The sequence below is a fragment of the Anarrhichthys ocellatus genome, unplaced genomic scaffold (assembly GCF_004355925.1).
Source record: "Anarrhichthys ocellatus isolate YVR2014 unplaced genomic scaffold, GSC_Weel_1.0 scaffold37, whole genome shotgun sequence".
NCBI classification, from domain to species: Eukaryota; Metazoa; Chordata; class Actinopteri; order Perciformes; family Anarhichadidae; genus Anarrhichthys; species Anarrhichthys ocellatus.
The window spans coordinates 1,270,049-1,295,930 of NW_022280067.1; the positions used below are offsets into that span (position 1 = coordinate 1,270,049).

The following is a 25,882-nucleotide window of genomic DNA, read 5'->3' on the forward strand; positions in this document are numbered from 1 at the left end:
TAGATAAAGATACAGGAAGGGTTTATCCCAGTCTGATGTGTTTCTTTGACAAGCCAACCATTGTTTATTTGAGCTAAACAAAACAAAACATGGTAGCCGGAAGTAACCGTTTCCAGTTACGACAAAATACGTCATTTCCGGCTACCGGTGTCTATGTTATGAATCGACACGCAATTTGCTGTTAAAACTCTTAATTTCGCAGCAGACATATTTTTTTTGTCCGAGCAAATAAGAGTATTTAAGGAATCTGAACATGTCTTCAACAGCTGCGGTAAGTGCTGTAAACGACGTTTACGAAGATTTGAATGGAAGAAACAAGTGTAGCTGACATTAACGCCCCACCAACGTCAGAGGTGCCACTGTGCACGTGTGCAGGACGAACTTGCTTGTTGCGAAATACCAGCTTAAACAACACGAGGTGAGCTCACTATGACGTTCATATCATGACTCAGAAACAAAGCAATTCAAAGAAAATAAATGCACAAAATATGCTATCTAGTTTCCATTACTGCCGGTGTAATTCCAGCTTCCAATGCGTTAAAAGTTTTTTTTACTTTCTATGTAACATAAGACTTATTAGCAAATGTCCTCTTCTACATATTAGTTTTATCTTTAATGCACATTTTTACATTAGAAAAATGACACACAAGAAGCAATTTCATTGAAAAAGTTGAATAAATTGCTGCCACAGCTCGTAACACTGGTAATGTCCCAGTACCAGCTGGTTTTGGGTGAAGTGGTTTTCCTTGTACACTATCGCCATCTGCTGGATCAAAATGGGCGTGACAAATATGTCCTCATTGTATCTGAATACTCCTTGAGAAATCCAGTTGGAGTTATTTTTGATGATGTGCCACCAGAATTCTCACCTTTTAGCTTCTATTTGTGGCTTTGTTTCTCCTAACAGTGTCAGCAAGAGTGAGCATGTAAACAGCAAGAGCAACTTTCTGACATCTAGTTCACCAGAGCAACGACGAGACCAGGTGGGTCCTCCTGCCTGAAAGCACCAGCAACCCACTAAAGAAACCGTAGATCTTTAGCAATGGTTTCAGCTGACTGTACTGTCCCACGCTGGTCCTCAAATGTTTAAAAAGCATTTTCACCCTCACAAGAATGTAGCAGACACACTGGAGACTTGTTAGAGTTTGCATGTGTTACAGGTACCAAATAGCCAGATGATAAGTTTCTGTAAACAGGACACACAAATGACACAGGGCAATTTCACGTCTGTTCATCTCGCCTGCTCGTCAGAATGAGGAAACAGCATCGCGCCGTTGTAGTCTAACTCTACTGTCGTAACGCCTGCCCAAATCAAAGCAAAAAGCACCACCCTGCCCCCTGCTGGCCACAGGGTGGAATGCACACTCCATACACAGTGAAAGCACGTCAGTCCTTTATAAAATGATTATATTTCTAGCATATACAATGCTCACTCTAAACCATATTGGCTTTACATAACCCAAAACACACCAATTCACATGTGAAAGCACATTGGTGGGTGTCACACACTCCCCGACAAAGTAAAAAAATGGCTCCTGACATTTCCAAAAATTCAAAAGTTCCAAACATCAAAATACATATAACTCACAATTTCTCTCCACATCAGAAACTCCCTTTAAAATCCGTAAACAGGTGTAATGTATGGCATGTATGTTGGTGGCATGTACGCTGCAGGTTGGTATGTCAGTGGGAAATGGTAAGGTGTACCCCATAATGGTAAGTAAGATGCACTGTATGCCCCGACTGTGTTAACTGTAGGGTTCGGTTGTAATGAAGGCTGGCCAAGTGTGTCATAGGTCAACATGTTCCTCGGCCTTCTTTCCCTAGCAGATCGCCTAATCTCTGTGTGTATGTTTGCTGGAAGTGGGGTCACTGGTCTCTCTTCGTGTCCATTTCCTGCTTCTGTTTGGACTGACCAAGGTAAGTGTGCATATTCATGCGTTCTTTCTGTATGTCTTTCCTCGTCTCCTGCAGGTGCTGAAACTGGATCAGGTAAGTATTCATTCTCAGTGAGTTGTGTTTGTCTTTGCTCTTCTCTTGTAGGTACTGTAACTGGATCAGGTAAGTATTCATTCTCACCCCAGGTTTCCTCTCTTACAGATCCTTGGGCTGATCCTCTCTGGATTGAACCAGGTCTTTCAGGCACTTGGACTGAACCTCTCTGTTGTGTTCTGCTCATTGGTATACGTAGCCAATAGCCTCCAGTGCTCTGTTCATCCTCTGAATCGTCTGAGTTGTCACTCTTATCTGTCTGTTCCTCCAAATCACTGACTCTTGCTAGCCTTTTCCTCTGTCGTGTCTCAGGTGCTGACTTCTCCGGACAAAGAGGAGTTTCAACAGGTAGGTCGCTCACAGGTAACAACAGGTTGCGATGTAGAGTTCTCCTTTTCAGCTTATCTCCAGCCTCTGGATAGACAACGTACACAGGATTTTCAGATACCTGTTCCTTGACTATGTATATTGCCTTCTCCCAGTAGGATCTTAGCTTTGAGGTTGAGGTTCCTTACCAGCACTCTGTCTCCGGGCTGCAGGACTGCTCCTTTCATCTTGTTGTCATAATAGGACTTGCCTCTAGCACTTGACTTCTTGCTGTTCTCATTTGCAATCTGATAAGCATCAGACATTCTCTTTGCCCACTTTTGTGCATATCCCTTGGGTGAGACTAAGTCTGTCTCCCCCATCCGGCCAAATAAAAGATCGATTGGCAGGTGTGGATGATGGCCGTAAAGCAAATAGTAGGGCGAGTAGCCAGTGGACTCGTGTCGGGTACAATTGTACGCATGTACAATTTGTGGGAGATGGTCCTTCCAACGCTCTTTCTCCAGGTGTAGTTTGTTCCACTCGTGTAAGAGTTTTCTGGTGAGTAGATTTGTTGCTTTCCGTGTCTCATCAGTAGGGACTGCGCTTGTCTCCTTGAGCCTCACGACCTCTCCGATGGTGGGGTCTTCTCCCTGTGCTCGAACAAACTCATCGTCAAAACACACCAATTCACACGTGAAAGCACATTGGTGGGTGTCACACATGGGAATAGCCAACTTTAAAATATAATGTATAAGAGTACTAAATAATCCATGAGCAGTTTCAGGACAAAAACAAAAAGGTTTGACTCCATATAATAGATAATGGCTATGTTTCCTTTACGAATATATCTTAAATATTCAAAAAGGCAGAAACACATTCTTCTGTTCGACTGGATATTTTGTAATGGCTCCAAACATTATTATATGTTTAGGTTGCAGTAATGTTCATTGATTTACATTAAGTTTGTACTTAAGGGGAATTTCAAGGTTTAAAACTCAAAATGTTCCCTCCAACTGCCCCTCAGGAGACAAAACCCCCCTCAGGAGCCCCCGGGTTTGGGACTTTCCCTCCTCTGTGGTGCACCCATAGATTCTGGCTCATGTATCCATGTCCAATACATGCATTAGTCCCCCTCCCCTTTTGATTTCAAATCTGCCCAAATCCTCGCAAACTAGTGTTACTCTGTCCTGCTCAAGAGCTGGAGGGACCAAACACTGACCTGAAGGATCAGAGCAAAGCCTTTGAGTGGGTAGCTAATTCCCTCTTTAGCCCTCATCAGCTGTCCTCCGGGCTGGGACGGAGGCGTGAGCGATAAAGCAAAGCTCGCCCCATCTGGCAGAAAAAATACAAAATTAGCTAATAGAGAAGGAATGAAACTGCTGCAGGTACTTGTATGTTTTTTGTGCTGTGGAAAAAAAGACACTTGTCCAATCTTCTCCAATTCCTTTATTATTTTAACATACATTAAATTAACTTTGGGTAACTCTCAGTTCATGTTTTCGACTTCTCTTACTGTGTCTCTGTGATAATCCGTTGGCACACTCAACCCCTCACTCCACCCCTTTTCTTTCAACATCTGAAGCTAAAAGCTAAACTTAAAGCTCATACATGCAGACAGAAGGTGACTTTAGTAGAGCGGTGGTTAAGGTGGTGTTTATAAAACTACAATTTGTTTCCATACTTTAAACTCTAACACGGCAAATGTGTCTGCTGCCTGTGGGACAAATTACTTTTACCACTAAATAATCCAGACACTTAATTTGGTGCAGAGAAAATATATAATGAGTACCTTTACTTTCCGTATGAAGTATATTTTAATGCTAATACTTACTTTTAGGTAAATAAGATTTTGAATGCAGAACTTTTACTTGTATCTAAGTGTTTTTACTCTGTGGTACTGCTGCTCATAATCATGCAGGTCCACCAGACAGTCCTTCACACTCCAGTGGGGCCTCCGGCAGTGACCGGCCCGCCGCAGACGGCCACACATCGGGCTCAGCAGCAGACCTCTGCCTCGCTGCTCGGGCCGGTCTACGCTGGGACCAGACGCCGACGCCACGCTGCTGGAGGTTCGGGCCGTATAGCTGAACCTGTCAGAGGGAAGAGAGGCACCGGAGAACCAGAACCAGGACTCAGGGAAGCCCCTGCTACATTATAAGGAGAGCTGTTCTAAAGGGACTCTGGAGCTCTCGTAAACAAAGTTTCTTGTAGAAGATCTGAGCACTTCTTGACAAAACACAGTATGATACAGTAAAGAAAGGATTTCATTTTTGGAGATAACAATCCTTAAGACATGTTTGGATCAGACCTGATACCCTTCCTTAGGATAGGCTCAAGAGATCCCTACTAGCAAGTAAGTAGCTAAAACAACAACAACAGGTATTTGTTCAGGTGTATTAGTTGTCAGGTAGTGAGAGTAGGCGTAAATCTAGTAGCTAGCTAAAACTCGTGCAGTCTAATACAATAGCACCTTCATTATATTATAATATCCATATATATCCATATAATGTCGATAATGACAAACACTCCTCTGTATGATAGACATCCAGTACTGTTGTCTTAGACTGTGTCAGGTGTAGCGAGCTGTAGCCTAATTAACTGGCAACTGTGTGTATATTTATTATTAATAGTTAAAACAATGGCACCTACACAGAAGATACAAAACGGAGGCCCACCGAGGCCCCTGTTACTTACAGTGTCTGTGACTCTATTGCCCCCTGTTGCCCCAATTGAGGAGTAATACAAGATAAATTGACACTGGGCCCAATTTCATCTTTACTTGAAGGCTGAACTGCTCCTGTTTAGAGTGGTGCCCTAACCTATCTGTTAGCTCTAATGGAGGCCAATATATAGATAAGTGTGTCTTGCCAGGAAAATCAATATCGATGTGGCCCCTGATGGTTTTTGAGTTAAAGTGCTTTGTTTTCCGCCATTGCCTCGAAACAAAGAGGCTGTGGGTCCTTCTATTAACAATTCCCAGTCAACCTTGAGACGGAGTGTCGTAGTCGGAGATAGAAAGAGACAGATGGGGTGGGGGTGGTGGTGGTGGTGGAGGGAGGGTCGCAGCATCGCTACCAACACCACTCGAGCGTTAGATTTGGTGGAGGAGAGAAACGCACCGTCGGCGGAGCAAGAGCTTTTGAAGAAGAGTGTGATGGGCTGTAACGAGACCAAGACAAAATAATCTTTCAATTATAAGAAGACGATGTCATTAGAAAAGTGTATTTTGCAAATAAAAAAGGTTTGGTAAAGAAGAACAGCAAAAGTTTAGTATGTGTAATAGCTGATGCCAAATGTGTTGCGGTTATTAACAGCACATTTTGTTTTTGGTGTGAATATAGTTTTATTGGTGGAATTAAAAGCCTCATTTTGCAGTTTTGTAATTCCAGTTATAGTACATGGGAGCTGAAAAGAATACATCAAATAATTATAGACAGTGTGAATGAAAACTCTGGCAGGGGGTTGTGTTTTCCAAATACATATTACCATTGTTTTGCTTGTTTAGATATGAAAACTCGTACGGCAACGCGTCATTAGATAGAAATCAAAAACAAGAAACCTTCCCTTCACAAACCAAGCTATCCAATTCAGTCTATCATCCATCGATCAGCAATCCAGCTCAGTGTCCCCTCGCCTTATTTATGAAAGCATAGATATTAATGGAGCTCTGGCACAAGTGAACAAAGATCTTTTGTGTAAAAATAAATATACAATTGGCTAACAATATCGCACCCGTCAGGTTAGTTGTGTGAGCTGAGTTCACGCTCTCTATAACGGATCAGGCAGAATACTTATTGTGCATTTGAGCGGAACGACAAGATGACCAACAAACCATTGTAACTCGGCACAACACCGAATTTGAAGGCGATGATGAATATTAGTCCAGTCACAAAAATACCGCATTGGAGTTTACAAATAGGGAAAACATGAATGTGATTTCCAAACAAAGAAACTAAACGCATCCCTTTATTACACACGCAAGCAGTTATTCTATTCTTAAGCTCTCCTGCGCATTGGAGGGGCAACGGTTTATTCAACAGAGGACACATGCAGACGTCAGTTGTCACGAGACAAACATTGTTTACTTTAGTGCACAAACAGCATTCACACCGTTTGATTTAAGGATTGGGATCTTTTTTAGAGATGCTGGTGGCCAACAAAAACCACATTTGTGCTTTTGAGCTATTCAAACAGAATTGACGACTTGGAACTAAAATGTGAACTAAGGTCCTAGTATTTATGCTTTATGCTAGACGAACAGAAATCAAGCCGTCATGACTCATAACTTGACAAGCTGTACTTGTTCTTTAATAGTTTTTTGAAAAGCTAGCAATGGAAGCATTTTTTTTTGTGTCAAAAATATGACCCGATTTCATAGTTTTGTTCGCTTGTTATATGCGATTTTTTAAAATTTTATTTTATTTTTTTTTTACTTTTACAACACTTGATAATAAACTTAAAATCTACTTTGGAGCTGTTTAGAAAAGACATACTGTAATGTATGTATTTTACATGACATACAGTTTATGCTATTGTCAGCTACAACATAAGGTAAATGTTGATGCAGGAAAGAGTTTAATTCCAAATCCTGTATTCTAGGAAATTGTTCATAATATTTTTTCTTTCCTTTGTCACGCTAACTAGCCAGTGTTTTATCACTACACCTGGCTAGACACCAAATGATCTATTCTGGGTAATGCCACCAGTTACTTGTTATAGCTTTCATTAACTGTTGTGGCATGAATACATTGAGTGTGTAATATAAATCTACAGATGAGAGTAGCAAACCAGATATTTGCTTTTTACAAAAATGCAACAAATAACCTTATGGTAGGTAACAGCTTATGTGACATTTCTTTCATTTGTGAGGTATGCCATTTTGCAATGAAACTCTTAATTTCGCAGTTTGCACATCAGCCAGATGTTACAGTATGTGTGTGTTTTAACTGTATAGCTGCGTCTGTCGGTCTGTCTGGTGAACTAGGAGGCAGGGGGCTCTAGGTCGGGAGTCTGGGAGAGTACTGGTGGCTCGAAAAAGACGAACAACTATATGAGCTCGACGGAGACGGACTTGAGCGATGGACAGGGGGGTTGCGTGGTCTCCACAGCAACAGCCGACACTATGGAACACTCGTACCCTCTGTTGTGTTTGGACAATGTTCCCGAATCTTCAGACGCATGGTTGTCACCTTGCAAAAAAAGAAAAAAACATAATTTAGGGATTTTAATCGCAAAATATCCCAGTATAGGATATTTATCTTCGTTACTTAATAAGTAGAAAAAGGAATGAGGTCAATACTGTCTGCAAAGATGAATGCGAGGGTGTTTCATCAGGATGTTGCTATTGGTTTCAGGTACCTGTTTCTGAAGAGCAGGATGGACAGACAGCTCTTCTGGGACAGCCCATCACAGGGACGACCATTCCTTCCACGCCGTTTTCTGCCACCATGTAGAACTGCAGGTTTGTACAGTAATCCATTGAGACGTTTATTAACTATAGCTCTATTATTCTACATAATACTGCCTTCTTGCTCTTTGGAATTTCCAAGTTTAGTTGGAATTAACTTGCATTTAATGGAACGTTGTTTCTCTGGATGACTTCCTTTACTTAAAGGTATATAGAGTATACTGTGTATATATATGACAGTGATGATGGTCTTACCCGAGGCACGCTGGTAGTGGTGGTCTCTGACATGCTCTTATCTGTCACGCTGGTCTCGCTCACATTATCCACAGAGGGCTGTTTGTGGAAGAGTTTTCTAGTTCTGCAAAGAGAACAGTACAAGCAAACATGCAGTATTGTAATTCATTTATAATTCCCAAGGGTCCTCAAACTCACTGAACACAGAGTTTACCATGTAAATATTCACAGAATCTCATGGCATTTACATGGCAAGCTATTAGAGTACATGGCTATCAAGTCACAGGGGGGGCTTTACAGTGAAATTATTATTCAACTTCAACATGGCAGGAATTATGAAATTGACCAGTGCTCTGCGTAATCTGTTAGCAGTGTATGTCCTGCACCTTTTACTGCACACACAGACATAGTGCAAAAACATATTATTGTAAAAAAAAAACACCAATATTTAAAATGCTGTCAGAATACATGATGTCTCACCGACTTGTTTACCAGAGGCTACATTTAGGTTGAGAGATAAACTGCCCAAAGGTCTGTGTGTCTATGCTGTTAGTGTATTTTAAAAGACACAGCATGAGAAACAAGTTGTGTTTTTTAGCCCATATCACTATGTACTGTGTGATAGTTTACTTGTGTGTTGCACTGGTTGTCACTTTGGTGCTTTAGTTTCCTCCTCAAGTGTACTTGCAGTCAAGTGCAGAAGGCAATTTGAGGCAGAGCTATTGGTGGCCATGTAGCGTTTCCTCCAGGGTCATACCTCACCGGCTCCATTTTGTCGCTGAGAAATGACCTATTTTGGTGTGTAATTGCTGTAGAACAAGCTAAACCAAGCATGTAATTGAAAGCGTGCCTCTTCCACAGGGGAGCCGAGACTGCAAACATTTCGGCTGTGGTAGGTGGAGGGGAGGGGTTGTGCTTTGTGAGTCAAAAGAGTGGAGAATGCCAACAGCCTTGTCCATAAGCCAGCGAAACAACGGTAAAACAAATCAGCTACTTAGAGACAGCTCAGGTGGAAATGAAAGGGAGGATGTCGTTTACGTATGCTCCTCACTACCGCTAACCAGGGTTGCGTGATGCCATTTGTTCCACATGTGATCTGCTCCCTGACCCCCTGCGGCCATGCCGAGACCCCTACATTACATGGCTCATGCCACCCTGCGTTTCATAGACACCTCTAAATGCTGTCAGCTCATTCATTGTGGTGAGCAGCTCCTCCCTGGCTGTCTGTGCTGCCCTATGCCTCCAGTGTCCAGAAGACTATAAGCACAACACTGCTGACTGCTTATATTATACATTATTGCAATTTATCTACCATTGGAAAATGGGCGGATCACACGCACTGTAACAGAGCTCTCTCTTTAACCATTGGGGTGGAGAAGCCTATGGATCCAATAACAGGATTCCTACATTTAGCATTTGAATCAAAGCCATTTATAAATAGAATTATTTTGGGGATGTAAGTATCTCATTATGTCCAGACAAGGTAAGCTTTGCATCATAATATCCTTTGAGATAACGACTTGGGGAATGTATTGTATGGAATGCAGTTTTGAGGCTAATTATAGAACATTTTAGCAGAGAAAATATTTCTCATTCTTTGCAGTTATCAGTGTAAATGAAACATCATATTGTTGTTTGATTAGTTTTCCCTCCTTTCACCAAACATTTCCTCTGTGGCTCATCTTCCTCTTACCTTCATCCATTGTTCCTACTATGCTTTGTTTTGTGTTTTCTTAATCTTTGACTGTCTCCTTTTAGTCTTTTCCTTTTTACCTGTATTGCTTACTTTTCTTCTACTTCCGTTCTCATCGTGCTTCCTCCCTCATCTTCCTTTTCTCCCGTCCCTACTTTCTTCCTCCTTTGACTCTTCACAGAGTTTCCCTCAATTGACTCTTCCCATTTCCCCTTTTTCTTTCTTCTTCTCCTCATGAACTCTTTCCTTCTTTTGTCACAGTGCAGTTTTGTACGCCTTGACCCTCATTTACCACATCTCCTCCGTCTCCCCTCTCACCCGTAACAGTAGGTGACACAGGCAGCGATGGAGAGCAGGGAAACGAGGGCCACCATGCAGGCCGCGATGACCACGTTCCTCCTCTTCTCCTCCTCGGCCTGCTGAAGCTCCCACCACTCCAGGTCACTGAATTGACAACGCTCCCCCATGTAGCCTGAAACACAACTGCAACAGGAGAAAAGTCAAACAGAGTTTGTAGTTCATGATCACAATCTACATAAAAAACTACATGTAAGCTAAAATTATGTACTCAAATCATGGATTTAAATGTCTCCTGGACAGCCTCCGTTTGAGCTGGGTATAATTATTTCATTCGAGATGACATCCACAAAATGTTCCTGCTTATTGACTTGAAATGAAAAACTTGTTTTGTTTGTAAGTAGTTAATAGTAGCACTTGTATAAATATAAAAAAGTCAAATTCAGAATCCTCTGTCCTGTAGCCACTTTGTCAAGAGGTTATGGCTTTAATAATGGGACAGTACTGACACCTACTGGTTATCCACGGTAATGAATAGCATAAGAGAAAAGCAAATAAGAGAGAAGACACCAGAAAACCTGTAATGTGTGGTTATACTTTCTAACAATGTTGGCCTAATATGAATGCCGCTTGAAAATTAGTACTTTTCGGAGATCACTTAAATATTCTCCTCATTACAGTTTGAGTTACTGCATATTTCAACCAACTATTGTAAACTCTCTGAAAAGAATGAAGAGCAGCTTATGATTGTACTCGTCTTCTACAAAACAGAGGATCAAATCATGTCCGCTTGGTAAAGCAACATTATCTCGTTTGAAGGTAATCAGTAAACTGTTAAACTTGAAGATCGGGGGTTATTTACTTGCAAGCGTAGGACTCCATTTCAGGAAAGTAGAAGCAGACACCCTGGTACAGACAGTAGGACTCATGGGAGGACGGGCAACTCTCTACCGAGTCACTGTTGTGGTGCCGGGTGGAGACATCAGCAGGGCTACCGGTCGTCAGCCACGGTGATGTCGTCTCCAACTCTGAGGAGAGGATTGGGGAAATAATTTCATTGGATTAGACAAATATACAGTATGGCGCTGTTACCTTTTCATCTCTTTAATCAATATCGGCTGTTTAGAACACTCGTCCCCCTTTGATGTGACTCATGTAAACATTCCGTTCGTGATAAAGGGAGTTATATTACGTCCCATTAATGATAGCTGTGCTAGTGTTGGTTATATTGAGTCATACTGGATACAAGCCTCTCCAGTTTAAATAGTACACCTGATGATCAGTAGCAAGAGCAAACACACGTATCCTGTCAAACACAGTGTTTCCTAACACTCTAATGCAGACACACCTTGACATGTCTTCCCATTGCCCTGGTATCCAGCCTGGCACTTGCAGAGATACTTCCCCAAGGCATTTTGGCATTCTGCGTTTTTGTCACATGTGTGCGTTCCCTGTGTACACTCATCAATATCTAAAACAAAAGGAGAAGAGACCTAAAGTTGTACAGTATTCAGAGTTACACAAGTTTTATGTATACGTTCTACGCCAGCAGCTCATCAAAATGAGCCTTCATTCATTTCCTCTAGCATTACGATCAAACTAAGAAGAATGACGATGGACAATTTCTCCATAACGAGGCGTGCACATCTCTGATACATTGGTGAAAGTATTGTTTTTATCTATCAAATTAGTTGACCCCATAAGTTTTCTTCAGGATACGTTAATTTCTCCCAGTACACATTCATAAAAACAGAAATACTCACCCACACACGTCTGTCCATCACCTGTAAAACCATCCAGACATAGACAGGTTGGGCTGCCAGCACGCAGCAGGCACTGTGCATCTACATCACAGCGGAGCGAGTAACACTCATTCTGGTCTGACGGAGAAGGGGACATATGGAATCGTACACATTTAGTTAGAATAACATCTTGAGTGGGGGAAAAAAATTCCCAATGATTAGCACTGTTACACTGTTACCTGAAACCATCTTGTCTGTGAAGAGAGTTGCCTCGCTGCGTTCATCAGAGTTCAGATCAGGCTCCGCTTCACCAGTCGACCGCCCAGGTGCTGTCAGGGCTGTGCTCTCGTCGTGTGTTTTGTTTTTGGTAAACGTTGAATCACTGGATTCACCGTCTCCAGATTCTACACAGTGAAGTCATATAGTCAACTCAAGCGTTCATCGTTAGTCAGTTTTACCTCATAGCTCATGCAGAAGTATAGACACTTTAAATAAGCTTTCTTAAAACGCATCACCTGCTGTTCCATTCGAAGCGTCGGCGGCCAAGCAACTTCTTCCATCGGCTGACAGGATGTGGCGTGACAGACAGGAGCAGTGGGCGAACCCCAGTCTGCTTTCACACACCTGAGCACAATCTCCATTCAGGTGAAGGCAAACGTCTGCCCCTGAAGACGTGTGTGCAAAATGACAATCTGAATCTCAATCATGAATTTTTTTGGTTGACTTGTTTTGTTGCTGCCAGCCAACACATATATCTTAGCTTTCATCTCAAATGCTGACCAGCTTCATTTCAGGAAATCAGCCATCGATAATGAATGCGCAGGAATTTATTTTATTCAATGTTTTTTAGCATAGCTTATTAAATACTGTCACGTGGTAGAAAGACAGAGGAGGCAGCAGAATATACTCGCCACAACGCACAGTCTTCCATCTTGTGATCATCCGTCCTTTGATGTTGCTACATGCAGTGTTTTGAAACCTCAGTGTGTAACTTCTGAACAAATGAATCTCTAACATGAATCCCTCTCTGTACCTGGTTTAGCAAGGGGATGAACCACCACAATGGACGCTGGTCGGACCATGTTGCTGTGGATACGTTGCAGTTTTCTCCCAGTCCGCTTGTGTACGCTCCTCAGCTGCTGGTGCTCCCGGTCAGATATCCACAACCTGTCCTCAAATACTGCAAGGTCAAAAGGTTGAGCTGGAGGAATCACAAAAGAGGGAAAGAAGACTCGAGTTCACCAAGAGTTTTAAGGTGAGAAATACTCTATATCTTCTGATTACAAGGACACGCGTTAATGAGGAAATTCAACATATTTGAATGCTGGGAACAAAAGAGCTCTTTTAATTTCTCCCTCTTCTTTTACTCTTAAATTCTTAAATTCAGTTTGTTCAGTTTAGCCTCACTTTGTCAGGCTCAGTTCTGTTTATGTCAGTCTAAGGCACACTTTGCCAGGCTCAGTTCTGTTTATGTCAGTCTAAGGCACACTTTGTCAGGCTTAGATTAGCATCTACTGGACTCGACTTGAGGTCTTCACGGGTCCAAAAGTTCATCCCAAAATCCTAAAAGTCTCAGGACTGTACTACCCGGAAGCAAACCAGACCCGTCTGTTCATGTAGAACCCCAAAAATGTCGGACCCAAATCCATCTGAGGTACAGACCCAATCGACACCAATTTCACAGTCGATTTCTATTAACAAGTTAACCTGAATTTTCAAGGTGACGGATGACAAACGCAACTTTAAATTGAATACAAAAGATATATAAAATAAAAGTTTTGTTACCTCTAGCATAACAAAGATAACTTGCTCTTATGAACTATAATATGAATTGCTCATTGCCATGGCTGCTAACATTAGCATTGCTAATTTGCATTTATCTGGGTTCTCAGAGTCTGACTTGTGCTCTCTGATGATCTGACCCTTCACAGCACTTCCTTCACGATCAGCGCTGTCTGATCACAGCCGGGTCTTCTCGGATCCACTCGGGCATTGCACATGTTAAAACGGGCCCAGGACCCAGGACCCAGGGTGCCCTGTAAGCTCACAGGTGGAGTGCTAATACCATTAAGTCTTAGTCCTTAAGGCAGTGGCTCAGGTTGTAGTTTGGCCCGCGGCCTTTTGCTGCATGTCATCCCCTCTCTCTCTCTCTCCTGCGTTTCTTGCCAAAAGAATAATCTGTGACCTGATTGACTTTATAAATCGGGGAACTGAACCCACGCGGGTCCCTGCTCAGGTTTCAGTTCCTAGGATTTCAGGTAGACCCGTGAAGACATCTACTTGGCTCCTAATGACAAACAAATCTGCTCTGAATTGCAATATTATATAATCTGACTTTTTGTCAATACAGTGCACTTGTATATGCATGTGCATGTGTCACACAAGTCTCACCTACTTGGTTCTCTAACAGGACCTGTCGATCTGAACCATCCAGAGCAGCAGTCTCCACCAGGCCCCTCATCTGGTCGCACCAGAACAGACGATCCTCTGTGAAATCGATGGTCAGGCCGCTTGGTGACACAAGGTTGGTTCTAGCAATGACAGCACGGTCTTTCCCCTTCAAAGAACCACTTTCCACGACAGGGTGGGCCCCAATATCAGTCCAGAACAACTTCCTCAAAAAGTAAAGGGAGCATTGTGAATTAGCCAGAGGAAGTGTATTAGCCCCACAGGTGCTACATGCTATGAGCTCAGCTGCTTTTTGATGTCAGATGAAATCCCTCTTGCTGATTTGTTCTAAGTTTGTAGTTTTAATTTCTGAAACTATCACACTCATACAGCCACACTCACTTTGTCAAAGGATGAACTGCGATTCCTCTTGGTTTTTCCAGCCCCTTGCTGACGATAGTTTCTCTGTTCAGCCCAGTTAAGGTACTGCAGTCAACAGTTGACTGGCTGGAGGACAAAAGCATACAGAAGTGTCAAGCTGAAAACAAAAATCATTTCAATTCTGACAATGTTAAACAATGCAACTGTTTCTTAAATATTCTATAAAAAACATCTCTTAAAGTTTACTCTTAAATGTTAAATTGTCCCTGTGGATTAATTTGAGGTTTAATAGAAAAAAAACAATCGAATATGACCGAAGTATCAAAAGCAGCTGTCCCACAAAATAACATTGAAATACAAATGTTCAAGTTAAAACTTTCAGCACTCAATGAAACAATCTTTTCATGCTTTATCCTCAACATTTACTGCGTGCAAACACCACCCACCCTTTATCCGTCCAGTACATCCTGCGGTGGACCCAGTCAATTGCCAGACCCTCCGGAGAGTCCAAACCATCAGAGACAAGCACGTCTCTTGACCCGCCGTTCAAATCCACCCGCTCAATTGTCTTCTGGCTTGCACTAGCAAAGTACACCTTCAAAATGCATTCAAAAATATATGAGGAAATGCATTCAGTATTTAAAATAGATGAGCTTTAAAAACAACTATTACAACTATAAAGTAGAAAAGACTGGTTTTCATTAAACAGGCCTTCAAATGACAGTGTCGCTCCACTAGATGTCCCTGGTTGTCTGCACAAAAACCTGAATCTGGTCTTCCTAAGTAGTGTTACTCCCGAGGACTTCTGACATCTTAGGGCAGTATAGTACCAACTGTACTACTTATGCCTCTATTGAAAACATCTGAAATCTGTTTCAACAGCAATAAAAGGTCTGAGCAGTTACCATCTTACATTTTTCTGGACAGGGTCGTAGTCCAAAGCTATGATTGCTCCTCTTGGATCCTCCACAAGGGTTTGATCCCCAGGGCCTTCAGGATTAATTTGTCGTACATCCACTAGATTGGCAACCAGTAGATAAGGGGGTGGTCCTGAAGAATAGGAATACATAATTGTATGATTAGATGTTCTGCAGTAGATTTAAACCCACTATAATATGCAGAGAGTGTTTATACGTGTGGGCTTATCCGCCTCGAGCTGATGGCTTGGCCATAGCATGACTCACCAGAGGCAATGCAGCGCTTGCCGTCTTGGTGGAGCTGGTAACCAGGCAGACAACCACACTGCCACCCACTAGGGGTGACATGAGTACAGAGCTGACTGCAACCCCCTCTGTCTGCAGACAAGCAGCCTGCAAACAGCAACACAGTGTGTTAGACGTACTCGCACAGATAAATCTGTGATTTTCACATAGAGACCCCATTTTCTAATGACATATTGATACCTCAGATATCTTATTACTGGAAAGACAACATTTCCATGTAGTGTAGGGCACTGTCTCTTTCCTAATTTTACTTGCACTATTACGGGATAATAAAACTGAAGTAAATTGACTGCATCACTTGTGTGATCATTATCTGTTAAGTAGTAATGCAAAGCCACCTGATGACCGCGCTGCTGTGCTTCCAGACTTCTGATCCATCTCGCCTGGTTCTGACCACTTTGATATATATAAAATATAAATATTAACTATATAATATAGTAAGATATTTTTTTTATTACTAAAAGATTGCATAAAATCCTGAATATTATGTTTATTTTAGCTTCAGAATAAAGGGCTGATCATATAGTCCTCACCAGTACAGGCTTGTCCATCCTCCTGTAGTACAGATCCCTCAGGACACACACACACAGCACCCTCATCTGTTGTCAGGCATCCATGGCCACACTTCCTGGTCATATTGCCTTCACATGGTACGATTTCTGATTGTGGAAAGAAAATCAATATCAATATCTTAAAATGATTTTATTTTCCATGGAAACAATATTGGTACAAGTCTGATGAATTAAAGGTAAAGGAGTTAAAATCACAGAAACATAGGAGTGATTAACAAAAGTTAAAGAATTTGCTGTCATACAACTGTTCATTTCAGGCCATATTGCAAGATCAAAGGGATGTTATGTGAGCAAAAATGTTCCTGGTTATTTGGAGGCTCAGCAGTTTGTAGAATCTAACAGCCGGATGGACAACATGCTTCTTAGTAAAATCCCTTTATAAAGTCAGCCCTAACCCTATCAAAACAGGTGAACGTGTGATGAGAATGCAGTCAAAGCCCAAACAGTAAGGATGATGTGATGTTAGCTCACAGGAGCGTGGTATCTCCTGTGCCTGTGATGGCCATGAATACAGAGGCCGGCTGTACAGATATGAATCTGATGTGAAATAGTTACAGTATCTGTGGCTCTGCCTCTGACTGGTACCTTCTCCCTCGTGGTAACGGGTACAAATGATTGTTCTAGCCTTCCAGCTTCTTGCTGTTTTGTGGTACGTTTTTCGATACTTTGAACATTAATTGAATAAATTATGAGCAAACATGCAGGAGGAACTGTTCTATGTATGAAAAAGAAATGAAAGACAACATGAACATATAATGCTCTACTCTCAAAATCAACGAATAATTGGAAAATTGGAAAATCATTTTTTCCCCCATTTGTTTTCATTAAATCAAAAATATAACATGTGAGCAGCCTGGCTATATACTGTGCCACGTAATCTCTGCCGCCAGCTCTATTGTCTAGCCTCACTTGGCTGCGTGTCTGTTTTCTTCTGGACCTTGGCAAAGGTTGTCTGCTAAACGGCTTAGAACAGAAAAAGCTGCTGACCAGACATGTCCCCATTGCAAATGTCACCTCGTAATCTAATCTCATTGTGAATGTGAAGCTTCTGAATGTGAAGCTCCCCTGTACTGGTGCCTCACAGCTGTGACATGAGAAGAGATTGTCCATAATGTGTTTTTAGTATGTTGTAAATGTAAGTGCTGTGTATATACTGTAGCTACACTATGGTTTCAGAGTAAACTAATTGTCACCGAATCCTTATTGCCAGTTTATGTAACTAAATAAAGATTCTTGATACATTCCCTCATGACTGCACTACGTTTGTGCCAAACCATTAGATTGTCTGAGGTATCTGTTCACTAAAAATAATCTGTTGTTATGCTGACAGACAATAAACCTGCATTATGGCAGACTGAGGTAGGTAAAACAATCAACATAGCTGATCATTTTACCAGAAAATTGGCTGCGATCTGATTTTTAAAAGAGGTTTGCCAACAGATATATCGGTCTAATCCTAAAAAGAAATGGTTGAAAATACGTTTACTAACTTGAATATGAAATCTCTTCTTCCATTAACCTTACATAGCCTCTCAGTCTGAGCAGAACTAGACCTTTTAGTGTCACTGTTTTGACCCAAATAAATGAACACACAATTGACAGCTCACATATGTCTAGTCCAGTATGCTTAGCATATGACCCGGTCTTTTTATGGGCTCCGTGGGGTCAAAGTAGTGTCTGAGGGACAAATGCCACCTTTCAAAGCACAACAAAAAGAAGAGTGAACTTATCACTAGTGCTAGCTAGCTGTTATGCTTTAAACAACTTCATCTATAATTCTATTTTCTGTGCAACATAAAATGTTCGTACAACTAATAATACTACTGTGGAATGAATGAAATGAGTTAACATAACAACAACAACAGAAATATTTGCACTGTACCTCCACATGTCTTCCTGTCTGGTAGGAGGGCGTATCCTTTAGGGCAGGTACAGAAATAGGAGCCTGGGATGTTTTCACAACCAAGAGAGCAGCCGTGGTTCCAGTGCGCGCATTCATTCACATCTATGGCACACACAGACAAATACATTGATGTTTCATAATGCTCTTATTTAAATGCGTTGCCATACTTTATTTATGCTGTACGTGTTTATGTTTATGATGGGTAATAGACTGCAAATTGTGAGATTCATTCCAACTTTGGTAACGGGCAGTGCTTGTTTCTATACTAACTGGACAACAAATCTTTTCTTGATGGAGTTTTTCTTTCATAGACACCAACCTTCACAATAAGTGCCTTGCTGACTGAGAGCAAAGCCTTCACTGCACTGGCACGTCCCTTGCTCGGCTAGACTGGAGCACACGTTCACGCAATTTCCACTCTGTTCGTCACAACCTGTTTGAAAGGGATCAATGGTAATACATTACTAAAGTGTTATCATTTGAGACATGTCTAAAGTAAATGTAAATACGAGGGATAAAATGGAGAGTTGCTACAGAGCAATTTAAATGTCAAAGTTCAGCTGTAACCTGGAAGAGATGATTGGGAGTCTGCCATTGGCTGGTTGAGGGGATGTACCACCTTGATATTGACTGGGGGTTTTGCCATTTGTTTTATGTTAACATTCAGTGGCTCTCCACCAGCGTACTTGTTTACTTGTTTTATAACCCGAGAGGCTGCATCAGTGTAGTACAAGTGCTCCAGAAAAACTGATATCCCCAGTGACTGAGACCTGACCAAAGGAGACAAAAACAAAAGCATTTTATCCCAGTACGCTAACAAAAATATAGTGATAAATAAGTAATGGGAATACAATGATATGCTCACCAAAGGGGCTGATCTACGATGTGCAGGACGTTGCCGTTGTAATCACAAGAGGCAATGGCACTTTCTCCTTGTAGACCAAACTGAACCCAGAACAGTCTTTTGTCCTCTCGGTCGATTGACAGGGCTTCCAGTTGTTCTGCTATCTTAATAAGTGTAGTTTTCATCTGTCCTGTCACGGCGGACCGCTGGATACTTGGGGTTATCCCACCGGACAGCCAAAAAAGAAACCTGCAAAATATTAGTGTTGAACTGAGAACGGACTTTGCAATTAAGCATTGGCAAATTTTTGTCTTGTTTGATCGCTTTGTTACAAACTTGTCGCTGCTTCTACTAATGTCTCTCTTTGCTCATTTTAATACGTTGAGTCGTCATGTAGAAAGTTTGGTAAATTAATATATCGTTTGTTTGCTCGGTGGCTATAAAGATATGATATGGCTATCTACCTTCTCACCTGTTCTTTCATCATGGTCGGCACCTCTTCAACACTGGTGTGCCCTCCTCTCCCTCACCCTCGTATGAATACCAACAGGAATGCCCCCAAATCAGTAGCTTCATAATCGTTTTGCCTCATAGTCATATTATAGTAATGTTTAATACATTCTAAGACACCCTACAGACACGTAAGTAAAAAAAAAACATGCTCTTGGCATTTTATTTCTTGGAGAAATATTCCAAATGTTAATACAAATCCTTCACCGTCATTATTCACTTTTGCATATCCACTCGGGCATGAATATAGACAGTGCAGGCAGTGCGGGGGAGAGAGCAGGCTGGGAGAATGAGATTGCGTCTCAGAAATATGCCTAAATTCACAGAACTCACATAAAACAGAAAATGGTGATATTCGCTTTATAAGCCCTGGAAAAGGCAAACCCATCTTCATCATAGGTTTCATTTTTAGGGAGTGAAATAGCAATACATTAACTATGATATGATATGATATATACAATGTAGTGGATTACCTGTTAGCGGGGTCAACGTTTATAGAATTTGGTTGGGTCAAGTGTCTTAAAAGAGTCCTTTCATTTTTCCCGTTTATATCCATTGTCTTGATTTTTCCCTTTTCTCCACTTGTCCAATATACACGGTTCCAAATCCAGTCCACTGCAAGGCCCGAGATATGTTTGTCAGATGAGTACAGTTTCTGCAAAACAGACATTAAAATGAAAATTGTCCTAATCAAACCAAAGACGAATGATTAATTAATTGAATATCAAGTAAAATAAGTAAGATTTGAGTTAGTTTCATTCCAGGAAGGATCTTCTTTAGAGTCCTATATATTTGTTTACATCTGTTAGTGATGCGTTAGTGATGCGTTGGATGAGTAAATCTCAGACAAGTGACTGGAATCTAAGTTCTTTACAACTTTAATGGAGTTACATAATCACCTGTCTGTGTGCTCCTTTCACTGACGCCTTGTAGATGACTCCAGTGTGTTTGTCAGCCCAGTAAACTCTCTCCTCTCTGAAATGAAAGTCGAGCAGGATCGAGCTTCCCACTCCAGCCACGAGCCTTCTCTGGTTCTTCCCATCGAGGTCCATCCGATGGATAGCTTTCCCATGGCCAAATATCAGGAACGGCTGTGAGGCTTGACGAAATAGAACATTAACATGTCTGTCATTAAACAACCCAACGGCATAAAAAAGGATAAAATCAGCTCGATTGCAGTCTGCTTCAACATTGTAAACATGAGTTTGTGGTATTAATCGCTAGTTTCAAGTCTTCATCTGCCTGATGTCCATTTAGTAAAATATAGACCCAATTAGAATGGAATGGACAATCAAGCAGGATATGATTTGGGGCGTTGCGACATTTTGATCGACGGTTTGCAACCACGGTGTCCGGTTTGGGAGTTGTACGTGTTTAAGGCTTAGAACTTTAACCCTTTCACAGTGTGTTTTCAGTTCATGATGGTTCATTTTTACCATTTTGGTTGCCTAAAATTCCCAATTCAGCGCTCAGTTTTACTTAGCTCCACCCTCTCGTGTCACTTCTGGCCAAAAACCATTATAGCAATCGCAAAAATCCCGAACTCAAGGCATTAAAACTGCGGCCCACCAACCAATGGGTGACGTCTCTGTGACTACCTCCACTTCTTATATGCAGTCTGTGGTTATCCTCTATTGTGGAAATGTGTCAAGATAAAGCCAGACTTTAAAAATGATCATTTATTTAAGCACCGGCTAGTTAAATTTACCCCTATAGACCATGCAGTCATCGTTGTGCCATTTATTTTGCGCATATACAGTGTATATATATATATATATATATATATATATATATATTAATTAATCTATGTTGTATAGCAACACCTTTTGTCTGCTACTACAATAGAGCTGCGTCATAAGTCATAGGCTAACCTTCACTATGGACAAGAGAAAGAGATTCATGAATGTACATCAGGCATTTGAGCAGTTCAATGCATTTAGTGAACACAAAGGTTTCAGGACCGAGCGATGTGTCCTCGATTGATCAGGATTGTTGTTGTGAGTAGCGTAAAGAGACGACAACTATAGACTTTCCTGATACAACATTCTAATAGCGGGTACATTTTACCCGTTGGCAGTTTAAGGTATAAAGCAGCCCCCGGTGATTCTAGTATTAACTAAATGACTTCCAGGGACAGGGAGGTAACCATGGCAGCATTTAACATTTCTATAGCTTCTACTTCCCTCTTTGTGTCACGCTGCAGTTGTCGTTACATTTGTCAAATTATCTCATCAAAAAGCCTATTCAAGGCTGTCATGGGATGAAGTTCAAGGCAGACTTGGCTGCCTTTGGATAAAACATTATCCCTTTGACACCGAATCACTCACTCAATATTTTGATTCTGACGATATCTGTAATGAATGAAGTTGAAGGCTAAAGGGGTAAAGGTTATTTTCTCTTAGCTTTAGTACATAACATTCATACATTGATAAACGGTTATGAGCATCAAAACATTTCTACATGTGTAAATGGAATGAGTGGATGTCCATTCATGCGAGAAACACTGAGTTAAATTCCGTAATACAGAGATTTAGTTTGCTCTAGAGTCCTTTAAACTTTGACAAACTATGACTTGAGGTCAAATCTGTGTTCGCTGTCTGTGTGACTATTGATAAAAAGTTCACTGGTCCATCATGGAAATAACGCTGTCGTGTGCAACCATGGATACCGCTCTTAACTCTGTGGAATGAAGAAGACAATGAGAAACACCAGACAAACAACATAATGAATGTCTGGCCTGGGATCCCCAAGATGGCTACTGTTGAGTTGCTAGGAGGCATCCAGATGAATCATTAATTGACAAGTTCACATGGTGGTCAGCATGATTCTTGACCTAGTAAGCACAGTTCATTGGTTTCTATTGGGGGGAAAAGAAACGGGAACTCAAACCAACATTTTCAGTTTTCAAAAACAAAACAAGAAAGCAAGCGCTGTCTGACAGCAAAACCACACATATACAGCTGCTCCTAATGCATGAAGAAGACAATCGATGTGGACATTGATTTCCCATTTTGCATTGTGGTAGCATTCATTTGGACAGTTTGAGTGGCCATTTTGGATGCTAAGCCAGTTCATTGGGGTAGCCGATGCAATTTTGTTGCTCATCAAAAGAACCAAACACTTGATTATTTGAGCTGTGGATAAAATGTTAAACACTCAATAAGCAAAACGGCATGTTGACAGCAAGGGTTGGACAATTTGTTTGAGATTTCAGCATACTGTTTATACCAACCGTCGTACCGTCATACCTTTTGAGATATGTGGTTGTATTTGGCTTTTGTAGACAATGTTGTAAATTACTAAGCAGGACTGCTTCATGGCAGTATTGGATTGACATGCCTTTTTGCATCAATGTGTTAGAATAAATATATTGATGTGAAATTACATAAACCATTATAAAAGATTACATCCATACCACCCACCCCTGTTGACCGTACTAAATACATGTGAAGAAAATATTTAGTTTCTAGAACTGGATATGTAGAGTCATTTTATTGAATGCAGCGTACAATAATTGGCCTATAATTTCTTGCATAACCTTTAACGTGTGCCCCACTAATTTAAGGGCAATCTTTGCCCAGCATGGTGCAAACTTGAAAAGGGGCTTGAGTAGGACAAATACAATTTTTACTTGGAGCAAAAAGGTGTTTGTGTGTTGGGATCTTTCATGTTGCAGCCACACTATGTGCTGCTTAATGCTGCTAGAATGTCATTTTTTTTTTAAAAAACAAAATATTTAAATATAGTTTATTCAGGCTTCATTTTACATAAGGCTCTGGGTTCCAGCCTTTGTATTGATGAACATCCACCCTGCTGGAGTAGAGAAGAAACTAAACCAACTCAAAGGAAGATGATCTGTTGCTTTGACTTCTCTGTTGAGGACACAGAATAGTGACAAGAATTTCTTCCTGGGTGTTGAAAAACTATCACATTATTGCAATTCATTATAAAACGTTATAATCAACTAACTTAACTCTGCCATCTGGCATGACAGAGGTTAATGGTACAAGCTTTTGGACATCAGCGATCACCATCTGTAAGCTTCAACTGATGTCCTTGTGGCATCCCACGAAAAACTTGGGCTCAGCCTGAGATATTCCCGCTCAAGCAGAGGCCAGTCTGCTCTACCTGTTCTACACTGCATTGTATTGTCTGCTTCGCCAAGTTTACTTTGCCACACATGCTGTAGAGTGGCTGACTGTTACACTCTGTTTCTCTAGGGTGGGGTACTTCTTGTGTGAGCAACTTGTGTTTTATTTCACTTGATTGCAGTTTTGTTTTTAATCCCTGAACACCAACCCAAGACAGAATAGTAGCTATACAGTAGTCGTAATAGTAGTTTACTGTATGAAGTCTGTTATGTTGTATGTTCACATAGAGAGGAGAAGGGAACGTTTGTGAAGAATGGGATATTTTCCAACTAAGAAAATGATTAAACGTATATTGTTGAAATTTAAAGACATAAAAAATATTTTTTTTAAAATTTAGATATTCAGACATAAACTTCAAGTAATAATAATCCACTTATGATTGATACAGAAAATTGATGAAAAATAAGGAGGATTGCACATAAACAAAATGATCTCTGTGCAGTGTGGCTCTCTGCATTTGAATACATAGTACTATTTAGCAATATATTCAGCATCATCACGTTTTACACATATTTATTTGTGCCTTATGAAATTTGTGCCAAAGAATTCTCTAAACCTTTGACACATATGTGGAGTATCCAGTTTTCTGCAGTACTTTCAACATCCCCTCTATTAATACCATGAATTGGGAGTATCAGTCTAAACAGGAGAGGTGTGAACCAAACTCACCCACACAGCTGCTGTTTCTCCCCGCTCGCGATAGGCGTTCATCCCAACATGCTGTACCGAGGGCCAAGGCTCCAGAGCTTTGCACCATGAAATAGATCAGCGCTGCTGTGATCGTTGCAGCCAACATAATCGTGCACTCCGTCCCTGCCTCAGGAGCTGCACTTTTTCTCAGGCATTCCCACTATTAGCACTGGCACACAGGAATTCCCTAAAATTAAGCAACATTTGCTTCTGGACTGTTGGCATCCTTGTCCAAGGCTTCAACTTAAAGAGACAGCGGAGCTTTACATGACAGAAGATGCCTGCGCTAAAGAGAAATGTAATACCCCAATAAAAGGATGGAGTACTCAGAATGAAGAGTGTAATACTGCCAGTGCAGTGTTCAACAACAAAAAAATTGTGTGTGGGATCCTCCTCAGTTTGGCCCCCAGGCTGCCAGTCTGTTTTGGAAGCAAAGATTGAAATTCCTGACACCCCCGTGGTACATTTTGCACATGCTAGTCCAGCATTGGAGCAAGATCTTCTATAAGCTACAGTCAGTGTCTCAAGCAGAATGTGGACTATGTAAGAAATGAGGCAGGGCTGAAGAAAGGTCCCACATAATAACAGCATCTTCCCCTCACCCCACCCCCTGACCCATGTCCTCTCTGAATGTGGATGGATGTGTCTGTCTGAGTCTGTGTGTCTGGGAGAGAGAGACTTGGGGTGAACGTTGCATTTAAGGCTATTAGATAGAACACAACCCTAAAATATTAATTTATGTATTCATTGGGGAACTAAATTGACCTTTGGTATGTTTTTTCAAATTATAACAGCATTCATAAATAACATGAGTAATTTACACACAACGAACACAATAGACACACTGTTTTGTGTCCTGTGCGTGAATGAGTCAGTGTGTCAGACTGTCTCCTGTTGAAGGCTCCCGGGAGGAATCGGTGGAGTGAGTAATTTATAGAGAACGAAGGAGGAGTGGAGCAGATTATCCATAAATTGTTTGTCCTCTTTTTACCCATGAGAACAACTAACAGACTCCAGGAACCGAAACCTCTATTCATACTCTCCATGACTAGGATATTGTCAGCAACAATGTCACCAGTAACCTTGTAGAGGGGCAGTACAAGATGTACGTGGCTGAGAAAGTTGCCTCGTCTCCAGACTAATGTTAGCCATCTGAAGGGCATTGACCTTTTCCCACGTTTTCACTGGCAATGAAGATAACAATGAAAATGTTAATGTGAATAATTCACTTCAGGTGACTGGTGTGCTGGATGTCAATCACACATGGGTTTGAATCACCAGGTAGAGTGCGTATCTAGGAAACAGCGAAAGTGTCGTTTTAAATACCACCTCATGTCATTGCTTTTGTAAAAGAAATAGTTCCAGTTCTTCATTTCAGCTGGGTGAGTCACCTTCAAGCAGTTACAATACAAAGCATTTTAGACAAAACTCCTTCATTTGAATAATGCCATGCTGCCAAATCGTCACTCGTACTAACAATGTCTGCTGCCTAAAGCCTGCGATCTTCAAAAACTATATTATAGTATTGTTGTAGAAATGTCGTTAA

General features: G+C 41.2%; 1 protein-coding gene across 1 annotated transcript; it reads right to left on the reverse strand.

Annotated features, from left to right (window-relative positions):
• Positions 1-5,303: 5,303 nt before the first annotated feature.
• Positions 5,304-24,845, reverse strand: egf (epidermal growth factor). The gene is made up of 23 exons (XM_031866859.1): positions 24,316-24,845; positions 20,395-20,594; positions 19,969-20,150; positions 19,007-19,234; positions 18,709-18,911; positions 18,461-18,574; positions 18,121-18,243; positions 16,200-16,325; positions 15,628-15,753; positions 15,357-15,493; positions 14,890-15,038; positions 14,465-14,569; positions 14,066-14,289; positions 12,708-12,875; positions 12,190-12,339; positions 11,914-12,078; positions 11,696-11,812; positions 11,281-11,403; positions 10,795-10,960; positions 9,954-10,118; positions 7,964-8,066; positions 7,660-7,756; positions 5,304-7,490 (listed from the first exon to the last, which is right to left on the reverse strand). Exons 1-23 carry the CDS (start codon positions 24,440-24,442, stop codon positions 7,348-7,350), a joined length of 3,441 nt encoding a protein of 1,146 aa, XP_031722719.1. The 5' UTR covers positions 24,443-24,845; the 3' UTR covers positions 5,304-7,347.
• Between the last annotated feature and the right edge of the window lie 1,037 nt (positions 24,846-25,882).